General features: G+C 30.1%; 1 protein-coding gene across 7 annotated transcripts in view; it reads right to left on the bottom strand.

Annotated features, from left to right (window-relative positions):
• Window positions 1–25,316, bottom strand: part of LOC118183735 (golgin subfamily A member 5-like) — a 96,488-nt gene that overhangs the window by 70,143 nt on the left and 1,029 nt on the right. For 5 of the 7 annotated variants that reach the window (XR_015039664.1, XR_004757285.2, XR_015039665.1 and 2 more), the window contains exons 2-3: window positions 12,729–13,186; window positions 4,633–4,872 (exon numbers count right to left, since the gene is read on the bottom strand). Coding sequence is in view for 4 of the 7 variants with exons in the window: in XM_035353331.2 (XP_035209222.1) it covers window positions 4,633–4,872; window positions 12,729–13,164 (676 nt within the window). In the remaining 3 variants the exon portion in view is untranslated. Of the gene's footprint in view, window positions 1–4,632; window positions 4,889–12,728; window positions 13,187–19,736; window positions 19,900–25,316 lie in introns of those variants that run through there. The other 2 variants (XM_035353332.2, XM_085811481.1) reach the window with 2 other exon arrangements.

Below are 25,316 nucleotides of genomic sequence, written 5' to 3'. Positions count from 1 at the left end.
TGTTTGGTATCGGAATCAGTCAAATGATGGACGAATAAAGCAATATTTAACGATTGGTCATCATCAAAAATTTTACTTGGTGGAAAAAATTTCTAAATCAAAAAATCTACCAAGGAAGGGGATTCTCCTTCTAGACAATGTCTCATCTCATCCCAATGCAGAAAAGTTACAAGATATAAGAGCCATGTTTCTCCCTCCTAACATAACTTCAGTGAGTCAGCTGATCAACCAGGGCATTTTGGAGGCACTGAAGAAATAATGCAGAAGTAAACATCTTTCACCTCTTTTCCTGGCCATGGAGGAAGGGTATGATATGATCTAGAAACTGAAATATATATCTTGGATCGATAGCTCATTCTTGGAGTGAAATCGAGCAGATAAGCCTCATTCATTCCTGGAGAGAGTTGTTGACCATTGAGGAAACAAATTTCATGAAAGCAGAGAAAAGACAGAAAATTGTGAAATAGTTGACTTACTTGAGAAAATTCCGGGCAGCGAAGAAGTTACTGAAGGTGATGTTGAAGAATGGATGGGACAAGATGAAAATTGTGAAATTTTAGGACAAGCAGAAATACCCATAGTTGCACTGGTGAAAGACAATGTGGATAAAAATGGAGATGAATCACAAAACGAAGAGATTGAAAACAAAGGAAAAGCTAAAATTATGACCCACAGTGAAGGACTGATGGCTGCTAAATGAATGCTCCGTTACATGGACATTTTTTCCCTCCCTATGGAATGAAGCTGCACAATGGCAGAATGAGTGTGAGAGACACTCTACCATCACACAATATTTTTCTACCAAGAACTACTAATAATTTTTCTTCATTTTTGTATGTAAGTTATTTTACTCAATTATCTTAGAATATTTTTTCTTTTTATGACTGCTACTGAGCTAGAACTTGATATAAAAAAAAATCAAGTATGCTGTACTTTTTCATGTCCAATATTGTGCTACAAATGTCTAGACGAATTTACAGTTAAATATTAAGAGTTCTGAAAAACCCAGCCCTTATTCTGTAAAACTTGACAGTCTCTCAGTCCCCATTATGTTGAGTTTGCAGGACTCTATTATGATTGATGTTTTTTCTTAAAAATGTGTTGCTATCCACCCATATTTAACACATTCAAATTTGTGTCTCATGTATGAGAGTTAATACAGAAGGAAGTATTAAATCAATATATTTAATTAATAATACTTATTAATTGGAAAGTAGTCACAGAAAAAATATTGATTAAACTTCATTTTATTATCTAATCCTTAATGAGAAGTCTGTGTCTACATATCTCCAACCAAGCATTCATAATTTTGCATGTATCCAAACAAAGATAATGAATTTTCAGCGTAAGAATTGGTAAGTAGGAATTTTAGTTTAGTTTTTGTGAATTTTAAATATGAAAACTTGAAGAGAAGCTATATTCATGTTTTCTGACATTGGAATACTTTTCTCAATTGATGTATTTCCAAAATTCCTCAGGTTCTCAAGCTTCTATGGTTTTATCAGTTTGCACAGATATAATTTTGTCTTCATTACCTAATACCCCCCCCCAAATAAGGAATGTGTCAAAAACTTTTACGAAATTATGTTTTATAATTAAATCCTTTTTTAAAAGAAAAAGACATATACTGTACAATAACTGACTTTTTTCAAAATAATGAAATCTGACCTCAAAATTTCATTAATCTTTTTTAGTGTTATAATTAAAATTTTAATGTTTTTTTTTGTAAGTGATTGAGCATGTTTAGAAAGTGATCCAAATTGTTTCACTGAAGATCTTTTATTAGCATTTGAATTTTGTTTTGTATGCATTAAATGCTACAGACCATTTCAACTGTTACCTAATTTTTTCTTGTAATTCTCAGCTTAAGTCATTTAATTTTGATATAAAATCTGTCAAAAAAATGCTAAATTGTCATTTAAATTTGCTCATTCCTGTTTTTGCTTTTTAAGAATTTTTTTATCTTCATTAATAAATCATGAAACTGCTCCAGAAACTAATTTCTACTTAGCCACATCACATATAAAAACTCTGGCTGTTCATCATTGCATTGCATGTGGAAGAAACATCACATGAAGGAACTTTCATGGGTGGAATTAACTATTTTGAATGCCATGTTCATTATTTTTTTTTTTTTTTTTTTTTTTTTTATCTTTAATATTTTCTCAGCTAATACTTCTTATCAAATTACATGCTAACACAAAAAGGTTAGGATTTCAACATTATTATTATTTATTTTTTACAGTTATAAATCCATTTATGCATCCTATCATTGCTCTTGCCCCATCTGTTGTTACTGAAATTAATTTAAAAAGCAATAGTTCAAATTAGTGATGAAGTTTTTAAAAAGAGTTTAATTCTTTCAGAAAAAGCATACACAATAATTCTTCTTTAGATGTATAATTTTTAAAAACTATGCAAATTAAAAAAAAATTGTGCTGTGTATCATATATCTGTCAATTCATCAAATTCAAAGGAAAAACAAAAACATCTACTAATGTCATTACATAAATATTCTTTCATTTTCTTAGTCTGTCGTATCACACTATTTTGAAATAGCTGCAGATCTCTAATTGCAGCAAAAATTTCAATCTTATTCTTAATATGATTAAAAAGGAGAATCTGACATTTTCAAGAAGTTTATTTTACAAATTGGTCAGAAAAATGGTTTAATGTTTTTTCTAAATTATGGTTTACTTGGAATGATGCAACATGGTTATATATATATATATATATATATATATATATATTTTTTTTTTAAAGCTTTTAACTAAGAATTAAATCCCTAATTTTGTTGTTTCTAAAGTCACTATTTTGTGGATAATCTGTCTGATATTTGTTATGCAAAGTTAAAAAAATGTCTTCCCAGCAATGGCTATGGAGGCAGAGAATATTAAGCAACAACACTCACATTTAATGATTCTAAAAAAAGCAATGAAGTTTTCTATTTTTCATGAAAATGATAAGTCTCCAATTTATTTTACTATTCATTTTAATCGGTGCTAATATGCAAAAGAAATATACAAGAAAAAAATTTTAATTTAAAACATAAAAAGAAGGTATTTTGATATTTTTCTAGAGATACCAGTATAATGTTACCAGTACGGTGAATGCTAAATACTAAAAAAAAAAAAAAAAAAAAAACAGGAATATCAATTTATGTAGTGTTACACAAAGGATTAAAAGAATGCATGCTGAGGAACCTGCTATATGGAGTTCTGAACAGCAATAGAATGACAAGTCATCTTTTAGCAGAAGTTTCTTCAAATCATTACATATATTTCAACAACTTTTTTACGTCATACTTGTTGTCAGAACTGGATGAGTCCATGTGGTTGGAACAATTTTTGAGTACAGATTGGGAAAGGGTCCTATTATACTTGCAAACAAACAAACAAGACATTGAAAACACATGACACAGCATTTGATAAAGAGTACTGCATTGCTTTAATTTAAAGAAAGGACAGATCTGTCACCCTATGAAACTATGATACAATTTATCCGCCTTTAGTGACCAAGAAGTTCTCAAGAAAAAACAAATCTGTATTCGTAAAGTAACGTAAACTCACAGGAAATTACAACAAATATATGGATAGTGTGGACCTTCTGGAGAATTTTTTTGCAATGTATATAGAGTGCAAGCAAAAAGTAAGAAATGTATGACACTGCTCTTCCACTTTCTTGACAGCCCTGTCATATAAGGCAAATATTCAACATCACTTGTGATACTAAAGAAACCATGACCATTTGTTTCCATGTGTCATGACTAAGCCATGCAGCTAGTAGGACAAGCGCTGAATTTCTGGTATCTTGCCCACTTCTAGCTGTATCTGAGTCACGTCTAAGTTGCGTTTATATGTTGAAATTATCTTCTGTCACTATGATCTATCAAAAAGTGCTTCGCTGGTGCTTCCTGCTTAGAATTATATGGAAAAAATGGTGTGAAATGAGCATTTAAAATGATGATGGTTACATCAAATGATCAAGACAAAACTACAAACTAAGTACATTTCAAAACTTTCTCTGCTGACTTGGAATATGTATTTTATTTGAAAACAGGCATTAAATATTGACATGAAGAATGGAGTCTTCTGTCTTATTCATATGAAAATGGAATATGAAGAATATTTAATGCTGTAAAAATTCTGAGACATAAAAATTTTAGTTATATTAGCATAAAAATAATTTTTTAAATGCTGCTAGGTACATTTTTTATAATATTTTTGGTTGACATTAAATTGTTGCTTATCACATAATTGAAAAAATATATATATTATTTCTTACAACATAAATTTTAAAAACATCAAATGTTTAAAAGCTTAAGGTTACAAAAAATTAATAATTCTTGTACTATTTTAGCAACAGTCAATCAAATCATTATTTATAAACTACCAATTTATCACAGTGTGCCAAACTGAACATGAACTATAACATCTATTAAATTACTGTTTTATGTTTTCTCCATTTATCTGTAGATTGTGATATCATCTGTAGGAAAAAAGAAAAAAACTAAATTATACTCAAATAAAAATTCGTCAAACCCACTTTAGAACTAATCTGATTAGAAATTATTTTTATTAAAATTGTTATCAATTTTAATGTAAGAAAGACATTTTGAATATCAGTTACTACCTGCTTCAGCATGCTCAGCTCTTTTTTGTACAAGCAACAGTTCTTCAGTAACTGGCATAGCACTACTCTCTGGCAATTCCATCATTTTAGACTTCAGTGGAAGTGAAGATAATTCTGAGGTATATTTTTCTTCAGTATTTTCAGTGCATTTTACAGGTTCAGATATAGATTCCTTTATATTTACAGATTCAATTTGTGGCACTGTCTGTTCATTCTGGCATGCTTCTTCTTCCACAGTATCTAGAATTTGTTTTATCTGTTAAAAAATACAGTATACAATTTTCCACACTTAATAATAAACATACATAATGAGGAGCCATTATATGAAGGTATATGACTTTATCAATCTTTTTCATTAATCCCTAGTATAGGAAATTACATTCTGTCTGAATACAATGCTAGGACTTCAAGCAATATGCATAATAAATCAATTTATGAAGATGCCACACTTTTTTCTTCCCAAGTTTTTAGTTTTTGTCTTATTTATGTTTTTATTCATCCTAATTGACTTTATATTTCTTTGATGGAAAAAAAAAATGGAGGCAAGAAAGATGCCTTTATATAAGCTATTGCTGAATTTTATTTATTTATAAGGAGTAGAACAGGGGTCTGTCACCTGTAAGGTGCTCAAGGCTGAGGCCAATGACAGGCGCAAAACTTACGCTCCCTGCCACGAGGAATTTCATGGGCTTGGGCTGACTATGTCAGACAAGTGAGCATTAGCAACAACAGAACAGGGATTCTCAATCGATGGGAATTCTTCCTAGGAAGGGGGGAATTTTATAGGTTCAGATGGGAATGCGATCATCCTTTAGTTTACCTGTTAAGTATTTAATTTTAGGTTATGAATATAAAAAGCTACTTTTGTTCAAGTTTTAGAACCACTATTTTCTATACTTTTTCTTGCTTAATTTATAAAATACATTAAAAATAATCTACATTTTGTTGGAATTTGTATCTAAATTTTGTTGGTCTTGTTCCCGATTGTGCTGAGCAGAAAAGGTGAACTGTATAATTGCACAAGAGAATCCTTCCAACAGAGAGAAAGGGTGTGTGGTGTCAACTGTGTGTTCTGGTTCTGATGGTGTTGAAGACTGTGTCCTTCCTGCTATGCTTATCCAAGGTGTTTGTCGACGTGGCCAGTAGCCATGATTCTCTCGAGCGTTGTGCAGCAATGTGATGCACAGAGTCCTAACATGGAGCAGTGTAGTGGAAGACTATATTGTAATAGGAATCTAACCAAGTATTCCAGATAATTTTTCTACATTGCCAAGTACCTGCCTGTCTGAATGAACTGTTAAGCAGGCTTAAATCATGTTGTACCAGTCAAGTACATTTGTATGTTAACCACTGTATGATTTCACCAATATGTCATAGTCTGACATGATATGTTCATCTATTTTGTTACATCTTAAGGAAAGTCACTGATTATATCTTATGATTTCAACTTAGCGCAATTTGTACTTCTGCAGCAGAGAACCTCAGTTCTACACATACTACTACATTTAACTCTCAAGGCCTTGTAAAGAACAAAAATTTTAAAAACAACAAATTTAAATAAATGTCTGTATATTTTTCAAGTTTTGGAAAGGATAGGATGGGAGAAAAAGATTACCTAGCAATGAAGGAAAATATTGTCTCTGATGAAAGAGGTGCCTGGGGTAAAAAAAAAAGGTTCAGAACCACTGTATATAACAAATAATATAATGCATATTTATTGGACTCATTATTTGCTATATATGCAATGTGTATTACAAAATTGTTCAAAAGAATGAAATGGCCTACATTCTAAAGTGATTTACAATTACAAAAACTTTCAAGTCAAAATAATTTAAATTTGTCCTATCATTTGTCACCTGAAAAAGTAAATTTTAGAACATTCAGCTATTTAAAAAGAAAAATAACTCTGATAAAAGAGTAAATTTTGATCTAAAATACTGAAATTCAAAGTAAATTAAACATCATTTAATACACCACATTTTACAGTTACTATTTGTATATTCAATTCATAACCTACAGTTTAAAGTAGATTTAAAATGTAGTAAATATCTATAGCTTGAAGACACACACAGGTATTTATTGATAAGAAAAATTAAATTTCATTCTATCATATTTATAGAAACCAATTTAAAGTAAAAAATAATTAACATACATTTGCATCTAAGAAAAATATGTCCACTGCACACAAAAAAAGAGGGAGACAGTTCTATATCTCCCTATCTCCCGTTCTACTGAGGTGATTGACAAAATTCAAACTGCATTTTTCATGTGTCGAAAGCATGACTTATATATAGTATTGTTCTAACATAGGTATTTTGACACAAAATCAGACTTTTTCTGAAATAACATACCAAATTTTTTCCATATTTTGATTCTACGACTATAATTATGCCTAGATATTAAACTTTGTACATTTTGGTGTGAAAGTTATGGAGAAATTAAAAAATTTATCTTGGTGAAGTTTTTTCCAGTTTGAGCCAAGAATAATTCACTTGGCGAACTTCTTAATATATGGCAACCAATTTTCCTTTCCATTATGCCGGAATGGGAAAAAAAAAGGCAACTCGTTTCTACCTTTTTGCATTGTGCATGAGTGGGGAAAAAAGTTACATCGTTCTTACTTTCAAATAATTTTAGCAACGTGTCTTAACCACATTTGATGTTTTAACACTTTCAACAAATATGCCAAACTTCAAGTGCAACAATATATAAATTCCCGTACATCTTCGGAAATTTTAAATAAATTTATAAAAATTGTTTAAAAATACAAATTTTAAAAATAAATCATAAAAAATGGGTGAATTTTATTTGGAATGAATTTATTTTGAAATGTGAAAGGAAGAATCAAATAAGTTTAATAAAAAAAAGAGAGATTAATAAATATATACCAAACTCAGTTAACATTGAGGAGCTAAAACTTTGAGAGCTAATTCTTTAAAAACTACTAGTGCAATTTTTACAAAACCTGGTAGTTTGGCGTAATTTGAGTTGTAGAACTGAAATATGGAAAAAAATCGATATGTTACTTCAGAAAAAGTCTGATTTTCTGTCAGAATTCCTAATTAGAACAATGCTATATATAAATCTAATACATATCCTAAGTCGTGCTTTCGAGACATGAAAAACGCAAGCTGAATTTCATCAATTGGCCCAGTAGAATGGGAGATATAGAACTGTCCCCCCCTTTTTTTTTTTTTTTTTTTGCGCAGTGTACATGCTTAAAACAAGACATGCAATCTCTTATGTGAATCATAAGCCATGGAATGACTGTTTAAATAAATTTCAAATAACCAGTCTCAGTTGCTTTTGATTAAAATTAAACGGTATTTAGTGCTCTCTAAAAAATTTTCAACAGCTTTCTAAACAATGCAGTGTTTACATTTTTGCATTGCCTCATCAATATTTTTTGGCAGCTTTTTCGTATGGATAACCATAAACTACCAAAACTATAAATAATCTTACCAGCAAAAAATTTAAGACTTCTTGCAGCATCTTTAAAACAATTACATTTTAATACATTTGCAACTACAGATGAGGAATGGAACTTTAATAATCGCAACTATTTAGTTACAGCTGGACACAAGAAAGATACTTTTGGTGAAACTTTTATCATCTTACAGTGTAGTTGCAAACACTGTTTTCAAACCAAATTTGTTGTGCTGTGACTTACCTCAATTAACAGCAACATCAGAACAAACTCCCAAAATTCACCATGACAATGAGAGCAAGACTGTACCTGTTGTTGGCAAGAGCACTGAGCACCATACAGCTGACAGTACGACTTTACTCAGTTTCACCCCCAATTCTGATGGACAGCATCTCAAGGGAATAAATCTGATGGTCTCCCACCCCTTCTTTCCCTACCACCAACCTCTTGAGAGGACCTTCAACTCGCCACATATTTAGAGTGCTTCCATGCCGCAAAGACACTATGCATGTTATATCCATGTGTTCTCCAAGATACGAACCCTGGCCCTTTGATACCACAGTAGGCTCCCCTAAATACCATACAGTCTCGCGGGGGGGGGCTTAAGCCAAATGTAGAAGTTGTAATATTCTTGTAGCAAACCTGCTCTGTTAATTGTTGGAAACAAGTGATCTATTGCCTGAACAATACCTGGAAATAATTCACAAATGCCATTAAGTGATTTTTTTCATCTTAGAAATTTAATCACAATTATAAGGTCTTATGTTCGGAAAGTATGGTAGATGATAGAGCACTTCTTAGCCTCAATGAGCAATGTGAGCTCAAACATCATTCTGCGAAATAATAAAGAGATTCTATAGAAAGCATTACGGCTTCTTTTGCAACAAGAGTTGCACATTAATTAAAAAAAATAGCAGTACTGCTTATTTATGATACAGTTTATAGTGCCATGTCATCACGGTCATATTTGAGAATTACAGTCAAAAATCGTTAATCCAGACTCGTCGGGACTTCGCCGATTCCGGATTATAGATCATCAGTTTAAATCTGGTAAGATGGCATGCAGAAATTATAAAGTTAAAAATATGAAACCATAATTTATGAAATAAAGAGGAATTATGATTTTAAGGGTATCAAAATTTACAAAATAAAAGCTTAATATTTGTTTACTTTATTAAACATTTCTTTCAACGCGCACATGCGTAAAGCATACATTACGCATAGTCGAAATTAGAAAATTGCAACCAGAAAACTATTTGATGTGTATTCATGATATTTATAATGATGAGGAATTTGATTTAAATCATATCAAAGAACAAGTACATCGAGATGAAATACTACATTTAGTAAGGAATTATAAGCGAAATAAAATAAAAACATCTGCCCTGAAGATAAGGATAGTGCTGAAAGATCAACTTCCAATTCATTGCGCACCGCGGCGTTAAGGACAAACAAAGTTTATATAAACAAACATTAAAGTTTAGATAAACAAAGGATATGCCTTTATCCATTTTTTGCAGCAATTCCACTTTTTGTTTAATGAACTTCGAAACATACTTTTGCTTTGTAGATCCTTTACATATTAGTAAATATATATCAGAAATTTTATTTGACATAATCGAAAGTTGAAGCTTACTTTTATAAAATTGCTCTAACAGTCTGCAAAAAATAATAAGACGAATCCAATTCGAAGATTAAGGAACAATGCAATCTGCAACATTAACTGAATTAGATAATTTTAGCTTGGCTTATACCGTCCGTTATACATTAAACGCGCATTCGTAAACGTATTTTGCGCATGCGCGCAAGCATATTCACAGCCTTAAAGCTCTTATGCTCATGCATCAACGCGACGCATGCGCAGAAAGTTTGTAGCTTTGAGGTCCGGATTATGGGTGTCCGAATTAACAACTTTTGACTGTACTACAATCTACACTGCTTGAATTGTGATAAAATGATCATGGATTATAACAATGTCCTTTATTCAACTGGTATTTCAGTTCTGACTATAGTTGATATCTCACCCAACCTGATTATATAGTTTGAAAATTCTGTGGTTTCTAAAGTTCCCATCTTAAGAATATTGTGGCTACACAGCCAAATCAAAACACATATATCATTATATATGTGTTTTGATTTGGCTAGCACATAGACAAAGCAATAGAATCATAGCACATATCATATCTTATGATATCATAGCACATAGACAAAGCAATGGAAGAGAGAATCCATTTATTGTGAAGTAGGTTAGTTACCAAACTATAAAAAGTACTTGTTTCATTTCATGGTATATAGCAGTATTGCCATTATTAAAATTTCAATTTATAGATACTCCAGCTTTTCTTATCTTTTAATTCTGGTTTTCAAAATTAGACATTCAAAGAGGTTTTGCAGCTCACAAAAGATTATGGTAGTTACGTATTAGCACAACAACCTTGGCGCAGTTTGGCAATATTTTTTTTTTTTTTTTTTTTTTTTTTTTTTTTTTTTTAAGGTGAGTCAGTGAATTTCCAGATTGCAGCTTACAATGGATATGATTACTTAAAGCTTACAATGGATATGGTTGCCAGAGTTTGGCAATTTCTACTAAGGTGATCATGATAATACTAAAGTACCATGATTTTATGTGTTCCAAGGTAATTGTTTTATCATTGAATGGCTTACAATGCTATTTTTAAAATTCAGTATAAAATAAATAAATAAACACTGCACTCTTTTTCAAAATACAAAACAGCTATCAGAATACAAGAACATAACATAGCAGAATTATAAAAAAATGCACATATTTGGCATCTTTGTTTGCACTCACTTTGAAATTATACTGTGAACAAGGAATAACACTAACATTAAACAAACAGAAAATGATAATACTGTTGCAACCATTTTACTAGTACAGTATCAGAGAGCTAAGGAAAAACTATGGAAGTCAAGAGTCAATTTAAAAATACACTTCAACAATTATTACTGAGCAGTGTTTTAATATTTAATTATGATATCCTCATCATAGATGATGAAGATCTGTATATTTCATTGAACATTAAGATCTGCATATTTCTTAAATGCTACAGCTATCTTTTTTTCACCTATCTTAACAGTAGTCACACATCTAAAATAATTTATTGCTGCAGACAGTTGATAAAAATTTTTGTAACAAAAAAAAAATTAACTGATACTAATTAATTTGCATAAATTGAGAAATAAAATTTCTCTCAACTATGCATTCTAATTAATATAAATACAGTCAAAAGTCGTTAATTCAGACACCCATAATCCGGAATGATCTATAATCCGGACCTCAAAGCTACAAACTTTCTGCGCATGCGTCGCGTTCACGCATGCGCACAGGCATTTAAGAGTGCACGTAAGACCTTTACGGCTGCGAATATGTTTGTGCGCATGCACGTTTAATGTGTAACGGAGGTCTAAGCTAAGCTAAAATTATCTAATTCAGTTAATGTTGCAGATTGCGTTGTTCCTTAATCTTCGAATTGGATCCGGCTTATTATTTTTTGCAGACTGTTAGAGCAATTTCATAAAAGTAAGCTTGAACTTTCGATTATGTCAAATAGAATTTCCGATATATGTTTACTAATATGTAATTCGTATCTACAAAGCGAAAGTATGTTTTGAAATCGAAATCTGTTTATCAATTTCACACCGCAGATTGGAGGTTGATCTGTCAGCACTATCCTTATCTTCAGGGCAGATGTTTTTATTTTATTTGGCTTATAATTCCTAAGTGTAGTATTTCATCTCGATGTACTCCGTCTTTGATATGATTTAAATCAAGTTCCTCGTCATTATAGTTCGCTTCCGATAGCGAAGAAAGTGACCCAGAGGTTATTGAAAACGAAAACATTTCGATTGACAAATTAGTCGGCATTCTCGACACAGCAATTATAGGACTTGAACAGCGGAACTTTGTAAGTAAACAAGAAATTATGTCTGTTTAATAGAATTAAAGAGAAAGTATTATCACATGAAACGAAGCAACTTACATTGAAAGAAATGTTTAATAAAGTAAACAAATAAATATTAAGCTTTTTCTTTTTGTAAATTTTGATACCCTTTAGATCATAATTGTTCTTTATTTCATAAATTACGGTTTCATATTTTTAATTTTGTAATTTCTGCATGCCATCTTACCAGATTTAAACTGATGATCTATAATCCGGAATTGCCGAAGTCCCGACGAGTCCGGATTAAAGACTTTTGACTGTATAAACATTGTATTCTAATTAACGTAAATATAATTAATGTAAATATGAATGTGTTAAGAAGTTTTTCAGTATTATTCTAGTCTCTCATTACATGATGTATTTACCAAATTTCAATCAAATTAATACACTTAATTGAACAATTCATATTTATTGTCTTGACATCAGAACTATTATTCCATCATTTTAACAGATTTTTCTACGTTAGCAGAAATAATGCCGATTTATCAATAGGTCTACGGTTAGTTTTGGGCATCAGTGTACCTGAAAGTAATAAAATGTACTGGAAAGAAATAGAACTCAAGGATATTTTTTTAAATACTTAGTACATAAACTGAGTTATTTCTAATTTAATGCTTAGAGATACGTATTTGAAACAAAAAAACTGACATCAACTTACAATTAACATAAAACTTAAGATATAAAAAGAATGTTTTTAATATAATACTCACTTTCTTTAACATTTGTTGTATCAGTTGTAATATAGGTGTTATCAGCATTCTTTTTTACCTTTGGTATTTCCTTTATTTTCTTTTTCTGTGCTGAGAAAGGTTCAGTTTCATTTAAAAATCTCAGAAGTTTTTCATCATCACTTTCAGCTTTCTTTCTATTTGTCATTGATGAGGTAGGACTGTATGACAGCTTTCTGTCACCCGATTTATTAGAAATTACAGATGTTTGCTGTAGACTTTGTTCTGTGCCAATATATGCATTAGCACCAGAGTAAGTTTGTTCAAAATTTGTATCAAAAGGATGGCCATGGCTGCTCACATAACCACTAGATTTGTATGTTGATTTTGATTTGTTCTGCAGAGCAGTTGCAGCAGTTTGATCAACCTTGTTAAGTAAATCCTCAGCTTTACCAGCAATTTCAGTGAACCATGACATTTTAAAGCAATTATCTACATAGCTGCAAAACAAAAAAAATTCAGAGATAAGCCACAATTAAGTAACTCATTAAATTTATCATAATAAAAAGATATTTTTTAATTTCTGACATTAAATAATTATAGTTCGGCAACTTTAAAAATAACCATCATCAACCAAAAAATGATTTTCAGAAAACAAGTTCTTTTAGCACTTTCAGAGTAATCACCCACCTCCTAACTGCCGCATGTTTTTCATTTCATGAAAATTCTTATTTACTAGAGCACATTTTGAAAAATTTAAATAAGCATACACAGCTTTTATTTTTGAAATTGGCAATACTTCACTATTAACTGTTTTCTCTTACTGACGAGTTTACTCTGAAGTTCCATAAATCAAGGCTAGGCTATTTTTAAAGTTTTCAGACTACAGATATTGATAAATTACTTGGTTCTGTTATCGGTATGGGATTCAGAAATGTATGCATATATGCATGTATGGATGTACATATGAGTGTATATAGCATGTATGCACATACATACACATGTGCATACATTTCTAAATATGGTCCTGATAACAGAACAGTACCAATTACTTTTATTAGTTTAGATTTAGTTTTAGGTGGTTTCAAAAATAGTTACAGTAGTCACCTTTAAATATGATCATGGTTAATATTATCACTTGGATATTATTTTTGAATTGCAGATGTCTCGTCCACTTTAAAAAAAAAGGGGGGGGGAAGAAATCCACCCCTAAAAGGTACAGAATTCCACAATTGTTTATGATCAATATTTGCTTTTATTAACTAGAGAAAGACAAAATTCATGAAGCTTTTAAAAAGTAATTATTAGGACATTATAGCTTTAATTCAGATACAAAGCTGATGACAGCAAATATTTAATGAATAGATTTTGAAATGAGAGAAAGCAAAAAATTATGCCTTCTCTTGACTGACAACTGAAAGCATCTCCTAAAGTATACAGACAATTGTATTGTTTCCAGAAAATACCAATGCCATAGTATACATATGTGATCAAGGGATTATTAGATTGCTAAAGGAGTATTATCATAAGGAAGAGGAGCAGGGACTGGAATCTTAGACACTTCCCTCATTAGTAATAGCATTCCAGTAATTAGTAGATCTTATTAAAACTAGCATAATTTATATTTCTTGATCGTACTAGATCTGGATTTATCCATTATTCATTCAAATTCTTTTTTTTACGTAATACTTTTTAAATGTACATAATTCCTAAATATTTTTTAATAGATATTTTGAAAATGAGGCGAAAAATAAGTATCAACTAAAATAACTTCAATTATTGTTAATGAATTTGAATATAGAAAATTGAAATTGCATGATTATAATACTGAAGCTTGTAATAAATAGAGTAAAATTATCAGCATTTAACACACCCATATGCTAAATAACCAACCACTTAAAGTTAGGCAATAGCACTGATTTTAAATAAAATTCTATCAATTCTGAGGGCAATCAGACAAAAAAGCAACAACCTTGCTTTAGCATAGATTTTAAATAAAATTCTATCAGCAATCAGACACAAGTTCTTTTTTTCCCAAAAAAGAAGAGAAGTTACATGCATTTCATATCAAATGCAATATGCACAGCAATGCCAAAACAAATGCAGAGCCATCTGTTGAGGAAAATAGTAATGAAATGTGATAGATTATAATATTAGAATTGCAAAAGCATTTAGGGATTGGAATTAATGTCATTAACTAAGAAAATACATGCCATCCAACCATGATAGGGGTTAGTGACTTTGATTGCCATAATGATGGGCCTGGGTTCAAATCCTGAAGAAGGTGTGGATGTTAGTAAATGTATAGTATCTTTATGACATGGGGCACTCTAAATATGCATCAAGCAAGTCCTCTACACAGGTTGGTGGCAGGAATAGAGGTATGCGAGACCCTAGGACCCATCCACTTTCAGAATTTCTTCATTTATGACAACCTGTTTCAATTTCCTTTTTTCCCCCCAAACATGCCGAAAAAAGTAATTTTTTCTTTTGTGGAAATATTTTTATTTTGCATTATGTTTTTTCCTTCACAATTTTTAGATTCATTTTTTTTTTTTTTTCTTTTTACAATTTCATTTTTAATTGATTTGTGTGGTTTAATTATATTTCTTCAAATAATTATTTTAAATACTTTTATTTATTCAATTGGACTGTCAGCCTTTTATTCATAAAAATAATTTTTTTTTTTTTTTTTTTTTTGTTAAATTTAATTTATTTGATTTGCATTTCTTTTGAAAGTGTACTTAACCCAGTATTCATCAAGATGTCTTTGAAAACTGCATACTACATTAAAAGGGAAAATATTAGAAAGCAGGCCTCAAACTGGTGGCCAACAGGATGCATTTTATGCAATTTTATGTGGCCTTTGAAGTAAATAGTTTTTCAAAAATTGAAGATTTTTAATTATTGAAAATCCAAATTCACATTATTTTAATTATCATTAAAAATTAACAAGAACAAAGCACCAGAATATCTGTAAATTCAGCTAATTTCTAATGGGATATAAATCTCATTTAGAGATTTGGAAGATCTGGTTAACTTTTTTATTCATATTGTAAAAAAAACTAAATCTGTTTGGTTACAAATTTGTACACTAAGAATACTTGCTTTGTTTAGGAATACATTTACATACGAGTTACGAGTTGAAAATATAATAAGAAGAGAACCGTTGATCAATGAGCATCTACAATATGCGATAAATATAATTTATAGTTTTCTCCCTTGCACACTATACAAACAAATTTTGTATTTAGATACAGATTTATAATTAATTACATATAAATATATCTATTTATGTGTTAAAGAAATATTAAGTAAATAAGAGAGATATACTAAATTTTCATGATTTATTTTCAAATTAACTTTTACTTAAAAAGTTTTCAAAATTGGTTTAATTAATTTTTTAATTATTGTTTAATTTAATTGATGATTAATTAAATATATTAGAATTATTTTAAATATATGTCAATCTGAAATATTAGTCATCAATATATTTGAGTTACAAAGTGTAAAAAAGAAAAATGTCTTGTAGGTATGAAATTTTAGAGTTCCAGTAGAAAATAAAGATAAATTTAATTTTTTTCCCTTTGTGTTATTATTATTGTCTATGTTTTGATAAACATTTACTAAGCAAAGTTTTAAATTTAGTTACAATATTTTTTATTCGTGAATAAACTTTCATTTTGGGAAGGGAAAAGAATTCTGACCCATCAGTTGTGTTCAGATTATGTAGTCGATTCGCATGGAATTTGAGACCACTACTATAAAGCACAATTAATACGCCTTTCCAATGGGTGTTCAGAAGCAATACATAACTGAGAAAGATATATAACAGATATTTTAAATTTCGAATGATAACAGGATTCTTTAGGCTTAAATAAACTAATTATCTTTATTTTGATTGAGTATTATTTTGTGTTTGATGATTTGGATGTAGCAAAAAAATTTGATGCTTATTTGGAAGTAAGACGAAACTCTCTCTCTTACTTTAGTTATTGTTAATTGATGGTAGATTTGTTTATTCTCCTTGATAAGTTCATTAATCTGCGATCTATGGCAATGGCTACTTTTTTACTTAAAATGTTTACTTTTGATTTTGGTATTTTTGTGATTAAAGATTTTTCTGCGCAGATTTTTATGCTTTTAAAGCAAAGGAAGTCTAGAAAATACTAATTTCAAATACTAATAAAAATACTGCCTTTTTTTTTTTTTTTTTTTCTTTTCCTATTTTTGGATTTAAACTGAATTTTTTTCCCTTGGAGATGGTATATGGAAAGTTTTTTTATTATAAATTATTAGTTTATATATATATATACTTGCAATTTCACAAAATTTTACTATCCTATTTTTTAAATCATAAGAATCATAACAAAAATAAACAAATAAAAAAGCTGATTTTTTGAGAAAAAACAATTATATATTTCGGCATATAATGTGCACCTATAATTTAAAACTACATTTTTTAATTTTTAGGTAGATTCACCATATAACGCACACCCTTTTCTTCACAAAGATACATGTGCAATGCTCTTATCTTTCTAAGTCATTCATTCGAAGATTTTTTCCAGGCTTTTGAACCATGGTATCCTGAATCGATAAGCAATAAGTGGAACAATATACGAGTGTGGAAAAATGCTTAAGAGAGTAAATAATTCTACAAAAAGGGTGGGTTGCATTCAATGCAGATTTGCACAAGAATGTTATTCTCAGTTTTGAGAAAAGGGAGAAATAATTTGGGGAAAGATTGCAATTTTGACTTGAATGAATTTGTAGAATTAGGAGGTCAGTTATTTTTCCTTTCTGTAGTCATTTGAAGCCATGATTTTGAAGTGACCATTAAAAGCTTTAGAAAATCGCATCTGTTTTAGTCAAAATACAACAGTAGTAAATATGGCTCCTACCAAACAAAACAGGGCTGTTTTTAAATATGAAGTTATTCAGTTTCTCAAACAAAATGGAAATCGTGCAACAGCAAAGATGTTTGGTGTTGGTGAAAGCTCCAAATGAGAGTGAAAGAAAAATGAAATTACAATAATTAATACGGCAAATATTAATTATTGAAATTTCATTTTTCTTTGCTTTGCATAAAGGAGTAATAAAATGGCCTATACAAAAAGCAAAAAGAATGCAAATGAAAGCAAAAATTTTAAAGCAACTTTGAGTTAGTGTAGTCGATTTATAACATCGAATAATTTAGTTCTACGAGAAAAAACAAGTTTTGCAAAAGCTTCCAAAATATTTGGACAACAAATTGATTAGTTATTGACCTACGAATGCAAAAAATTATTTATCGTCACATACCAGAAATATGAACTCCAGTGATGCTTGATATGATAGTTATTAAAGTAACTGATGCGAAAGGAATATAAAGCTTTTCTGCTTATCAGATGGTACAAAATTAAAAACTGTGGTTATTTTTAAAAGAAAGATGATGCTGAAATATAATTTTCAACATGGTGTTTTCTTTCATGTTCATAAGAAAGGGTGGATGGGTGAAAACAGTGTGAAACTGTGGACAAGAAATGTTTGGCAGAAGTGTCCTGTTGCCTTGAAGAATTCAGAAAGTCTTCTAGTCTGGGACATGTTCAGATCCATTTAAAGGATAATATAAAGAAATTATTCAAAGAGTGTAATACAGGCATGGCAATTCCACCACTCAAAATTTAAAATGACAAGTGGAATACATAGATGTTAGAAGGTGAAAAGCATTTACAAAAGGAGATCAAATGCATCGTGCCAGTCTAGAAATAGTGTGCGTGTGGATAGTAAAAACATGGATTAAAATTAAATCCGCCATAATTAAAATGTTATTTAAAAAATATAGTACATTTCACAATCTGAATGGAATGAAAGATGATTATTTATTTATGGATCAGAGTAACAGTGATGGTGAATATGAAACAGAATTCAATGATGTGCCTAAAGATATAATGAAAAACAAATATGACAAACTTTTCATGTTATCCAATAATGAAAATTTTTAAGTTCAAATGATATGTCATTTTTTTTTTAAATGAACAGCATTTAGGTACATGCAAAAATCTAATTTTTATATCATCTTATTTTTTAACCTATCATTTTTATATTCTGCATATAATGAATACCTGAAAATTTTTATATTTTATTTTGTATTAAAAGTGCATGTTACACCTCAAAATATACATTATGTTTTCGTCTTAATGCCTTATAGCCTCAAGACCTTAATGTTTTAATGATTTTTCTTGAGACATTCTGCAGATATATCCACAGTCATCCTCCCTTTTTTGAGCCACTATATACCATAAAAACTTGGTTTATTCTTGGTCAAACAGCTTGGTTTTTGTGACATTTTTACAAGTAAAGGTATCATCTTCCGTTTCATCAATATTTGGTCAAAGTAAAATAGTAAATATTCTGGCATGGAAGTGGACCACAATACTGAACGTCTTTAGAGGATAGATATTTTAAATGCATGACATGAAAGAAAAGACTGTTTCATTAACACTGTAAATGTCTTATATCTACATACTTCTCTGGATAAATTCTTGAATCTTCAACAAATTTCATTGAGACATCTTTGGATTCTCTGCTTATGTATGATATGTCATTCTATAAGGTAATTTATAGAGACATTCAGTTGAAAAACAGCCACCCTTCATAATGTTATTTCTTTATGTTACCCCTATAATGTTATTTCTTTAGTCTTTTCCTTAAGCACAGGCCGATTCATTGGAATATTTGATGCACTGCACTGAGTGAAAAACTTCAGCAAAATATGGTTTCAAAGTCCAGATATTTTCACCTTAACCACGCAACTTCTATAAGTGGATTTTCTGAAAACTGCTGTTCTTGCTTCAATTTTCTTTTTCCAGAAACATTTGTTGCTTACACGAGAATATTCAGCTGTTTCATAAATTATGTTTACATAAATTTTCTATTCTTATCACATTCTTGATAATTTAGTATCTTTCAGGGAGACTGTTTTTTATTTACTAAGCATTTAACTGCAAGTTAAGATTATTGTAAACTCAAAGAACAAATACAAACATGGCAGAGTTAAAATGTGCTTACCAAATGATAAAGCATTTCCTAAACTTTTCTGTTAAACAGAATCCAGTATTTCTTCTGTTCCTAGGGATTCGTTCTTAATATCACTTGCAAATATTCTAAATCATATAATTTGGACAACTTTTGGTACTTTTCCGTTTCGCCGGCGCAAATCTCACCAAGCAGACTTTGTTGGCGACAGCATACAGTATACACATAAAAAATTTTAAGAAATGTTAGTTCTAAGAATTTTTTAGTTTGAAGGCATAAACATTTTAATATGGTTTAAAATTTTGTAAAAAGCTAGTAAATAAAGACAATAAATTTGTAAAAACACATTAATTTAAGAATTTACTATGCTGTCATGGTTCAACACCCCGATTCGCCGGTTTGTATCACGTGACCCCAAGTGATCTCATCTCACGTAAACTACGCTACAAAAAAAAACTAATTCTCTCAGTAATTATCTACATTAATTTCAAGTTAAATCTTAATATAGAATACAAGTTTAAATGCAAGAATTAGTTCAACTCGTACGAATAGCTTACTCAGAAATTATGTAAAACCGCCTTGGTTTACTTCGCTAGTGCATTCTTATTAGAATTGTTGAATTTAACCCTTGATTTTGCCTTTCTATATTTTCGGCTTTGGGTGTGATTGCATCCTAATTAACTTAATTACCGCGAATGGTCTTAGGGCATAAAATCTAGCTATCTAGGTAAAAATGTTATGTAATTGTATGCCAGTATTGAAAGAAGCAAACAATCTGATAAGAAAATAGGCTGCGACTTGTTTTGAAAATGAAGCGTAAAATTTACTAGCGAAGATATTCCATTTGGCATCAGTTGTACCATTATTGGCGACTTTATCGTTTGCGCCGGCAAAACGGAAAAGTACCCAACTTTTATACAAGTAACTGACATATTAAAAACATACTTTTTACATTGTCTGTTATAGTATGAGGAAACACTGCCTATTTGAAACATTCTTTATAAGACAGTTAATATATAAACTTATATTTCCTATATTTTTACCAAAAAATGGGATACAACCAAAACTGTCAAACCCTTAAAACTTAATTTATTTTGTTAAATACTTAATTTGAAACTGTATGCTACAGTACGGGTATATCGTACATAAGATTTTCATTTTTATGGAAAAAGTGAAGAATCAGTTACATTTCAATAAAACAAAATTGAAGAAACACTACCTTTAAAAAACAAATATTTAAATTTGATTTTGAAATATTATCAATTTCAAATAGTATGTTTCAAGTTTACTAGTGACATAATTTCGAATTCCTAGTTCCGATTCCCACCTCATCAGAAATTTCAACTAACTGAAGTTTTAGTGTATATTCAAAGTATGTCAATCAAGAAATTAGAAGGTATTAACATATAGAAACCTTGCAGAAATAACACGGATTTGATCTCTATGGGATTGAATGAACAAATTTACTTTAAAAAAAGTGACTATCTAAATCTTATGTTTATATAAAAATATACTGTACTTTTAAAAAAGGGTTATTGATGGTAATATTAGCAGACTTCTCAAATATAAACAACAGTTTGTTTAAAAATATATTACACCAAATGTTGTTGTACATAAAATGGAGTTAAGTAAAATAACAGATAATAAAATTGCAGAGGTAAGCATTTACTCTGGCAGATTCTTTTATGTTAATTAACCAGTTATTTTATGTTTCGGATCTGTACTGTCACTTCTTTCACTTTCTCCACCATAATGCATATTAGTTTGCATGCATTTTAGTGAGGATTTTAGATTGCAAAACAGACATTGTTCTGCCTCTTGCAGCTACATTACTAAGTTGCTATCTTAGATAAGAGTTCTTGTCTTCGGTCTTGCATTATAATTGCTGATAGTTGAATTCCATGTTAATTTAATTCTGAGCCAACTTTGTTTAAAACTGATTACGTAGCCTCCGGCTACTAATTTATTTGAATTTTACATCTGACTTATGATTAATTTGAATTATCTCTCCACAAGTGATTAGCAGAGATGCAAGCACAACATGTGCAATGTTTTCTCATTTAGTTTTAAATAAACAGTCTTTTAAACCACTCTCATGATTCAGTTCTTACTTTAGATTTAATGATAGTTTATGATTGCCAAAAAGATATCTAAACTTTTCAACTCTTACAAAAAAGAAAATAAATAAACTTTTGATTAATATTCTTCATACATTAAAAAAATAGCTTTCCATACTTTAATAAATATTTAGGTACTATTCGGTTTCGAGGGCCGTAAAAAATCGCCAAACTATTATTAATGCCAATTCTGCCAAAAATAATTGCGACAACCCTAATAATTGCGTCAAGAAGGAAGTATAATAGTAAATAACTATTTAAGATTGATGTTTTAATTTAGATGAAAGGTTAATTTCATATAATACTTTTTTATTATTATAATTTATATGAAAAAGGCTAAACAGGACTGAATGAAAGCATAAGAGTCAATAACTATTTCAAATCATTATTATAATTTATATAAAAATTGCTAAACATAACTGAATGGATGCCTGCATCGCTATTTTGCTACCGACTTATCGCTAAAGCATAATTACATCTCGTTGGTTGTTCAAACGTAATTTTCTATAATGAATGATGCCTTTTCTTTGAAAATATTCTCGGTAAAGTGCAGAATCGCTCACTTACTTGTTTGCCGCTTTTTACAAGGGTAAAAAGCAATTGGATTTTTGTCAATTTTCTTTTACTTTTTAAGTGAACATAGGTCGATGTGTACATAGATAAAGTCAAGGGTGTGTGCAGTGCCATTTTTGTGCAATTCTGGGAATTTTTTTTTAAGTGAAAATAGGTCGATGTGCACATGGATACCAAGTATGTGCAATTCTAAAAAACGCGTCAAGCAGTGGGCGATTCTGCACTTCACCCAAAATTCTATTGTCGACTTTTTGTCATGGCAATTCCCATATTGTTAAATCCATAGGATATCAAAAAAGGATTTAAAATCAAAAAATGATTTAAAAATTAAACTAGTATTTCAATGGCGTCTTAAGAAATACAGAACTATATAAACTTACGCAATCTGAAATCAGCGCGTACGCTAGATTTGGCGCGCTGTTAAATGGGCGCGTTTGCTAGATTTGGCGCTTTTGTGCATACATTTTCGCTGCAATTTTTTTACGGCCCTCGAAACCGAATAGTACCAATATTTATTATGTACCATTAATAAACATGAGAATTAAGATGAAATTCCATATGAATAATCGGCATAGAAGTTTATTTTGATATTTAAGGTTAAAAACAACTGTTGCAGTTCATTAAAGATTGTAACAGAGTGCATAAGCAATATTTGGAATTAATATCACTTAAACAACAAATACGGCAAATTTAAAAATGTACGAATATATAAATTCAATATATCTTTGGAAATTTTCCAAAAAAACCTCTAACTTTTTGCAGGTATTCCTAGAAATAAATCTAATTTAATATGATAGTAAATATTTTATAGGTTACGACTCAAAGTCTTTTTTGAAAAATTATTTAAAAACAATTAAATTACTTTTAACCCTACACAGTTAAAATTTTGATGCCTAATTTCTACCTATTCGCTGCTGTGATTTTTACAAAAATTGGTACTTTGGTATAAGCATGGATAAGTATGGATTTTTATTCAAAATTTTTGGAGATACATTGAATTTATATATTGGTGTATTTTGAAATTTGGCATATTTGTTATAAGTCATAATAATTCTAAATATGGGCTTACACACTTTGTTACAATCTTTAATGAATTATGGGAAAAAGCCAAGCTTTACATAAAGTTGGTAGTTTGGCAGAGAATCGAAATAAGGGAAAAAATCAGCATGTTATTTCAGAAAGTCTAATTTTTGTTAAGTTTCCTAAGTTTCACTTTTGAGATATTAAAAACACAAGTTGAATTCCATTAACTGGTTAGTAAAATGAAAGATATAGAAATGTGTATCTCCCTCTTTTTTTTTTTTTTTTTTTTTGATTCGGTATACAATATCTGTATTAAATACAAGAAGAGCTTCGAACCAGACTTAAAGGTCTTTCGATAAAAGAATTATGACATTATGAATTATTATCATTCACACAGAAAAAGGAAAATACGATAATGCATGGTTTACTCGGAGCTCTTTTCATTAGCGAATTACAAATGAGCATTGTAGAGCTGCTAATGATTTAAGACAGTTTACATTGGTGACATTGATAATCTTGCCACTGCTCACAATACGGTGGCCACAATAATAAGGAAGTACCAATTAATGTAATAGTTTAAACATGTTATAGAAAATGCAGTTTTCAAGGGGACATATATTCCAGCTTGCAGGATGCCACGAAAACAACTTAAACTTGCCTAGCTTGAAATAATTATTGGATTTTTATTGGGTGGCAATTTAACTTTGATAGTGCACTCACATTTAATACAAAAGAGTAAGCATAATCAAAGTTAAATTTGAAAATGAGATCTGTTTGGATTATTTTTAATAGATGTTCACAGCTGATGTAAATGTAATAAATCTGATATATATTAAAAGATTATTACAGATTCATTCTATTTTAAAAGACATTGAGATTAGGTTATTTGAATATGGCAAAGCACATGCCTTTGTGGAAGACCTTCAAGGGTAAACTGGCTTTTATTCTTGTTACACACAAGGAAAACTATGAGAATCAACAATTCAGCGAGCCCATTTCCCTGTTTTCAAGCTTGGGATGAGCTACCAATATTCAGCAATCTTTAACCCCTTGGCCAATGGTGGAACTAATTTAAAGAGAAATTTCAAGCACTTAAGTATTCTTTCTGTTTATGACAAATCTTTAAAAGCAAAGTAGCAATCCTCTCTTTTTTCATATGCAACATAAATGAAGTAAAATCAGGGAAAAAAATCAGATTAATATTGTAATTACATACTGGCAATCACTAAAGTGTCCATCAAACTAAATGTTAAATTTTTAATATTAAAAAAAAGAGACTCCATTCTCATATTAAAAATGTTACATTCATATTTTAATAAGCCCCCTTTTAGTAAAAAAACTAAATATCACTTCATCAAATAAAATATGAATATATGAGACATACTATTATAGTTAATAAAAATTAAATTATGCATGTAGTCTTTCTCTTATTTTGTTCAGTAGTGCAACTCTTGATACTTCTTTACTGGACCATTTCATCCATGAAGCTTTAAGAGCTGAGCATCCACAACCTGAAAGGATTTAATCCTAGTATTCGGTGCACACAGGATTTATCTACCTTTTTATGAGTAGTAAACGGGTCATTTTGGTGTTGGCAATAATTTTCAAAATCGTGTTAAGGCTGCACCGTATACTAGGATTTTACCCCTGAAACTTTTATAATACTCTTTAAGAAATAAATAAATCATCAGAAAGACCAATAAAGCCCATGCAGCCAGTGGATTTGCTTGGGTTTGAACTATCAGGTATTCAGTAGGCTTAGCCTCTCAACCACTGGTGTGGGCCATTCCCACTGGAGCTTATCTGAACTAACAAAGTCCGTTCTCTGTGTCGACTAGCTCCACTATGCCTGCAGTTCAGACTTTTCAACTTGCTGCCATATGGTTTGGGGAATGGGTCG

Source organism: Stegodyphus dumicola, chromosome 2 (assembly GCF_044657685.1).
Source record: "Stegodyphus dumicola isolate Sdum_Otavi_A_Nest chromosome 2, ASM4465768v1".
Taxonomy (NCBI): domain Eukaryota; kingdom Metazoa; phylum Arthropoda; class Arachnida; order Araneae; family Eresidae; genus Stegodyphus; species Stegodyphus dumicola.
Note: the sequence above shows the minus strand (reverse complement) of the source record. Positions and strands in the feature narration are given on the sequence as shown.